General features: G+C 43.3%; 1 protein-coding gene across 2 annotated transcripts in view; it reads right to left on the reverse strand.

Annotated features, from left to right (window-relative positions):
• rttn (rotatin) overlaps positions 1-4,787 on the reverse strand; it is a 69,363-nt gene extending 64,576 nt beyond the window's left edge. For both annotated transcript variants that reach the window (XM_031796469.1, XM_020509050.2), the window contains exons 1-4: positions 4,600-4,787; positions 4,082-4,269; positions 3,623-3,818; positions 2,916-3,002 (exon numbers count right to left, since the gene is read on the reverse strand). In XM_031796469.1, coding sequence (XP_031652329.1) covers positions 2,916-3,002; positions 3,623-3,818; positions 4,082-4,269; positions 4,600-4,630 — 502 coding nt within the window. In that variant the 5' untranslated portion in view covers positions 4,631-4,787. The remainder of the gene's footprint in view (positions 1-2,915; positions 3,003-3,622; positions 3,819-4,081; positions 4,270-4,599) is intronic.
• Positions 4,788-6,000: the final 1,213 nt, after the last annotated feature.

Genomic DNA, 6,000 nt, shown 5'->3' on the forward strand with positions numbered 1-6,000 from the left:
GATACTTTATGTGAGTCTGGAAGGAGAGTTTACAGTCTAACCAGACAACTAGGTATTTGTAGTTGTCCACATATTCTAAGTCAGAACCGTCCAGAGTAGTGATGCTAGTCGGGCGGGCCGGAAGCAATCGGTTGAAGAGCATGCGCTTAGTTTTACTAGTATTTTAAAGCAGTTTGAGGCCACGGAAGGAGTGTTGTATGGCACTGAAGGTCGTTTGGAGGTTTGATAGCACAGTGTCCAAAGAAGGGCCAGATGTATACAGAATGGTGTCGTCTGCGTAGAGGTGGATCAGAGAATCACCAGCAGCAAGAGAGACACCACTGAAATATACAGAGAAAAGAGTCGGCCTGAGAATTGGACCCTGTGGCACCCCCATAGACTGCCAGAGGTCCAGACAACAGGCCCTCCGATTTGACACACTGAACTCTATTTTGAGAAGCCAAGGCTACTTAGTCTGCCGATAAGAATGCGTTGATTGACAGAGTCTAAAGCCTTGGCCAGGTCGATGGAGAGGGCTGCACAGTACCATCTTTTATTGATGGCGGTTATGATATCGTTTAGGACCTTGAGTATGGCTGAGGTGCACCCATTACCAGCTCAGTAACCAGATTGCATAGTGGAGAAGGTACGGTGGGATTCTAAATGGTCTGTGATCTGTTTGTTAACTTGGCTTTCGAAGATTTTAGAAAGGCAGGGCAGGATGGATACAGGTCTATAACAGTTAGGGTCGAAAGTGTCTCCCCCTTTGAAGAGGGGGATGAGCGCGGCAGCTTTTCAATCTTTGGAGATCTCAGACGATACGAAAGAGAGGTTGAACAGGCTCGTAATAGGGGTTGCAACATTTTCAGCAGATAATTTTAGAGAGGGTCCAGATTGTGTAGCACAGCTAATTTGTAGGGATCCAGATTTTGCAGCTCTTTCAGAACATTAGTTATCTGGATTTGGGTGAAGGAGAAGCAGAGGGGGAGGGGGGCTTGGGCAAGTTGCTGCAGGGGGAGCTGAGCTGTTGGCCAGGGTAGGGGTAGCCAGGTAAAAAACATGGCCAGCTGTAGAAAGATACTTGTTGAAATGATTGATTATCGTAGATTTATTGATGGTGACAGTATTACCTCGCCTCAGTGCAGTGAGCAGCTGGGAGGTGCTCTTATTCTCCAAGGTCTTTACAGTGTCCCAAAACTTTTTGGAATTAGTGCTAGAGGATGCAAATTTCTGTTTGAAAAAGCTAGCCTTTGCTTTCCTAACTGACTGAGTATATTGGTTCCTGACATCCCTGAGAAGTTGCATATCACGGGGGCTATTCGATGCTAATGCAGAACGCCACAGGGTGTTTTTGTGCTGGTCAAGGGCAGACAGGTCTGGAGGTAACCAAGGGCAATATCTGTTCTAAGTTCTACATTTTTTGAATGGGGCTTATTTAAGATGGTGAGTAAAGCACTTTTATAGAGAAAGCAGGCATCCTCCACTGACGGGATGAGGTCAATATCCTTCCAGGATACCCGGGCCAGGTCGATTAGAAAGGCCTGCTCGGTAAAGTGTTTTAGGGAGCATTTGACAGTGATGAGGGGTGGTCGTTTGACCGTGGACCCAATATGCACGCAGGCTAACTCCGCCCCCTTTGGCAGTTCTATCTTGTTCGGAAAATGTTATAGTTTGGGATGGAAATGTCAGGACTTTTGGTGGCCTTCCTAAGCCAGGATTCAGACAAGGCTAGGAATCCGGGTTGGCAGAGTGTGCTAAAGCAGTGAATAAAACAAACTTAGGGAGGCTTCTAAAGTTAACATGCATAAAACCAAGGCTTTTACAGTTACAGAAGTCAACAAATGAGAGCGCCTGTGGAATGGGAGTGGAGCTAGGCGCTGCAGGAGTTAACCTCTACATCACCAGAGGAACAGAGGAGGAGTAGGATAAGGGTACGGCTAAAGGCTATAAGAACTGGTCGTCTAGTGCGTTTGGAACACAGTAAAAGGAGCAGGTTTCTGGGCGTGGAAGAATAGATTCAAGGTATAATGTACAGACAAGGGTATGGTAGGATGTGAGTACAGTGGAGGTAACCCTAGCCACTGAGTGACGATGAGAGAGGTTTTGTCTCTAGAGGCACCATTTAAGCCAGGTGAGGTCACTGCATGTGTGGGGGGGGGGGGGTGGAACAAAAGGGCTAGCTAAGGCACATTGAGCAGGGCTGGAGGCTCAAAACAGCAATAGACAAGGCATATTGACATTAGGGAGAGGCATGTGTAGCCGAGTGATCATAGAGTCCAGTGAGTAGCTATACATGGCTTTACGCTGACATTTTTTTGCAAGGAGTTCATGAATAAATTATTTTTGGAGTGCAATCAGGCACAATGTACCCTGAAATATGAGTCACTTAGGCGAGACAAATTATCAGCTGCCCCTTTAAGGGTGTGAGGTTGCCATGGTAACAGTGGAGAATCTCAGATGTCTCATGGACAGCAGTTGCATCAAAGCCAAACTAACATTGAAAAAAAAACTAGCGTGTGAACAAAACTATGTAAATCGCTAAGAAACATGAGGGCAAAGGGAAACTTTAGTAGACGTTCTGGTAAATCAGACCAATTTATATGCCTGTGCGCTTGTTAAAAACGTATCACAGTGTACACAGCCCCCTAGCTTGTGGCGTAGAGAGATGACAGAGCCTGCCTACGAAACACTTACTCTGATATGACCTCTGACATCACGCTCAAAACTCTTTGTTTGATATTATTTTTGTAGGACCCGTACTTATGCATTCTGTGCCCAGTCAATGATTTCCATATGAGAATCAGACCCACCAACAAAAAAAATGTTTTGATTCAGATCTACACGATTCACATGGATGGCCTATTTTGAGATTAAAAGGGCGAATATCTCCGAAAAGCGACGAGTTTGCATAACTGTATTTGGATGAAGTAAAATACCTGCTATCCTCTGTGGTGGAACATCAATGTGACTCGGCCTCTTTGTCTGGAAATAGCCCACCGCTGGAGAGTCCTCTTCTAGGGGAACTACAACAGCAGCATAATATCAGCATAAAACCATAATTTAAAAACAATGCATATAATATTCTATCCATAGAAATAGAATGAATAGAACGGGCTTGGAAGCTCTAACCCTAGCAATTTGACTGGTAAACTCAAGGGTGTACTCGCAATTCGATAATTTCCATGGTCATTTTGAATGTTCTATTAACTGATGCGGGATTGCCATGGTAATGTAGAATGTTCATTCAAATTATGCTCACTGATGTGCCTCATGCAATGGAATGTATTTTTTGGGATGTCAGTTGAGTTGACTCTAACAAATCACAGCACAGATTAAACGGTACACTTCCGGCTGTTACTTCCAGGCATGGGTCTAGGGCGAAAAAAATACAGGTTAAGACAATGTAATGATTCCATGTGGCTGATTTAGAAACTAAACAAATGCATGGGACCAGTGGCATTGATAACCACTAGCGCCGTTGCTAACTAGCAACGCTGGCCCTATATTTGCAAAGTTATGAGATATTAGAATCGCGTTGTACACTCATAATGGCTGCCAGTCCACCCATTATGCAATCATTGACTTGAATGGGGACACCCATTCTATTCATTCTAATTCTATAATTCCATCTCTTGATACATACCTGCAGTAGTGGTGTTCTGTAGCTGGTGTATATTAGAATAGATGGTTGGACAAGCAGGAAGCAGCTCCGGAAGCTGAAACAGCAGGTCGAAGATGCCGTCGATGATGGCCCGTAACGGTGGCTCTACGTTGGGGGAGAGTTGGGTGAGGAACTCCACTGCCCCGACATCTCTCAGCATCTGGGCTGCAGTAGGGTGCTATGAAGACAAAAATACAGAATACATGTGTTCCTAAAGAGCACAGTTTATACAGACATGCAGTCCACAGGTATACTGTAAAAACATGTTAAATTGATTCAACATGACATTACTCTCCCTATATATGTTCTAATCATTTTTGTAAGATGCAAGAATGCTACAGGTTGCTTGTCAAAGGCTAATAAATCATACTAGCATCAGTATGTACTCTAGGTTAGCTAGTTGTCAGACTAGGTTGTGGTCATGAGGACCAGTTTTGGTACCTTGGACAGAGTACTGATCAGCTGCAGGACCTCCTCTTGCATTGGCACCTCGGGGAAGTTAAACCACTCCAGCAGGTAAACAAACAGCATCTTCTCCTGGACCAGGTCAGAGACAGAGAGGAGAGAGTGGTCTAGCTTACAGATGATGCTCTTCAATGCTCGGACTCTGATCTCTGCCAAGGAGTGACCTGTACAAAACAAGACCACGGTGAAGTAGTTAAATCGTGGAGTTGAGTTTACGGTTAGTTAGTCAGCTAAGCTAACTAGTGGTTAGCTAACCTTATCTAGCTAGGTATTTCCCCTCAATATAAAACAAAATGTAGTTAGCTAGATATTGGATGAATGTGCATTAGTAGCAACAACTACTGACTGTTGTAAGAGTTGTTAGCACTATCCAGCACTATCAAGAAGAATGACATCAAGGCATATTAGCTAACGTTAGCTAAAAACAAAAATCACAGCGACACCACGGAGCAACTTTTGTAGCTAGTTGGGTACAGTAACGTTATTTGGCTTACCAATCTTCTTTATAAGCGGTGATAATTCCATGACCGATGGCTGCAACCCGTGTGTTTTGCAACAAAAATCAAACGTGACAAGAAAGGGTAGCTATATATTTATTTTAAGTCGTTAAATGTCTGTCTATTAACGTTAACATCGTTGTACGTCTGCCCGGGGTTTGCTTTCAACGAGCGCGCCAACGTCACACACTTCCTGGTATGGAAACATGGGGTGCATTCAATGAACCAACTTGTATGAAATTTGTGTTTAGCAACATACGTTTTTTTGTTCTTCCTACATCGACTGGGCATTTATATATAGTTCAATCACGTTATTTGCATTTTGAGTATTAATTTAGACGTTTTGAAAAATGTAAATACCATGACTCTAACTATGACTTGAACATATCTGATAACCATGTGCTCTTTTTAGTTATCAACTTCACTTAAAATTGAAATCCATGCAAAAGGAAGAGAACTGATGCTGCTACTTCACTCTCTAACCAAGGACAGGTGCAAGAATTGAGGAGCAAACCGAAGTAAATGTGAATGTCATTCAGCAACTCTTGGAGGATAGTGTAACCAACATGTTTCTGCCCTTTCTCATAATCTGCTACCTCTTTAACCAATCACATCATGCTATTTTGTATTCCCGTGACTGGTCCCTGCTGAGTTTATAGAGGGCCAATCTGAAATGTATAATAAACCTTTAACATTTTTCCATCTATAATTTCAAATCTGATGAAGGCCAAGGACCGAAACGCGTTGTTTTTACTTTTAACAATAAAGAAGCAGTTTTATCAAGTTAACTTCCACTGTCATCCAAGTTGCTTAAGGTGGCCCTAAGGGGCAAACCAGCTGACTGCCTTCTTCACATCTTTGAAATCCAACCAGCTATCAAGAAAGGTACGTTTGAACAGCTCTCCTGTGCTTCTCAAGTCAAGGTCAATTCAATGGTGGCTTTACCATTAGGCAGAAGAGGCAATTGCCTCTGGCCTCACATCATCAAGGGGCCTCATGAGCTGGGCATAATTAAACAAAAATAATAATAATAATTTCTCTGCTTGAGGCCCCCCCCCCCCCATGCTCCGCTCGAGGCATAATAAATACATAATAAAAAAATAAAAAACATCCAAATCTGTCTGTTTAAGCTTGAGATATCTTTTTTGTTGTTGTATTGGCTCCATTTAAATCCATCGCATCCGGTAACGTCGGCCTACCATGGGTTGCCGAGCTACAGCTGTGTTTGTTAGACCAGGAGAATTCCAGAAAATTGGTATTTTACAAAAAGTCTGTAACGTCCGAGTTGTTTGGGCTACCACGCTAATATGACTCCTCTATAGAAAGATGAGACTCTCACGAACACAAGTGTCACGGGACTCGTCTGAAGGTAACCTGGTACCGGGCAGAAAAATGAAT

The sequence above is a fragment of the Oncorhynchus kisutch genome, linkage group LG18 (assembly GCF_002021735.2).
Source record: "Oncorhynchus kisutch isolate 150728-3 linkage group LG18, Okis_V2, whole genome shotgun sequence".
Taxonomy (NCBI): domain Eukaryota; kingdom Metazoa; phylum Chordata; class Actinopteri; order Salmoniformes; family Salmonidae; genus Oncorhynchus; species Oncorhynchus kisutch.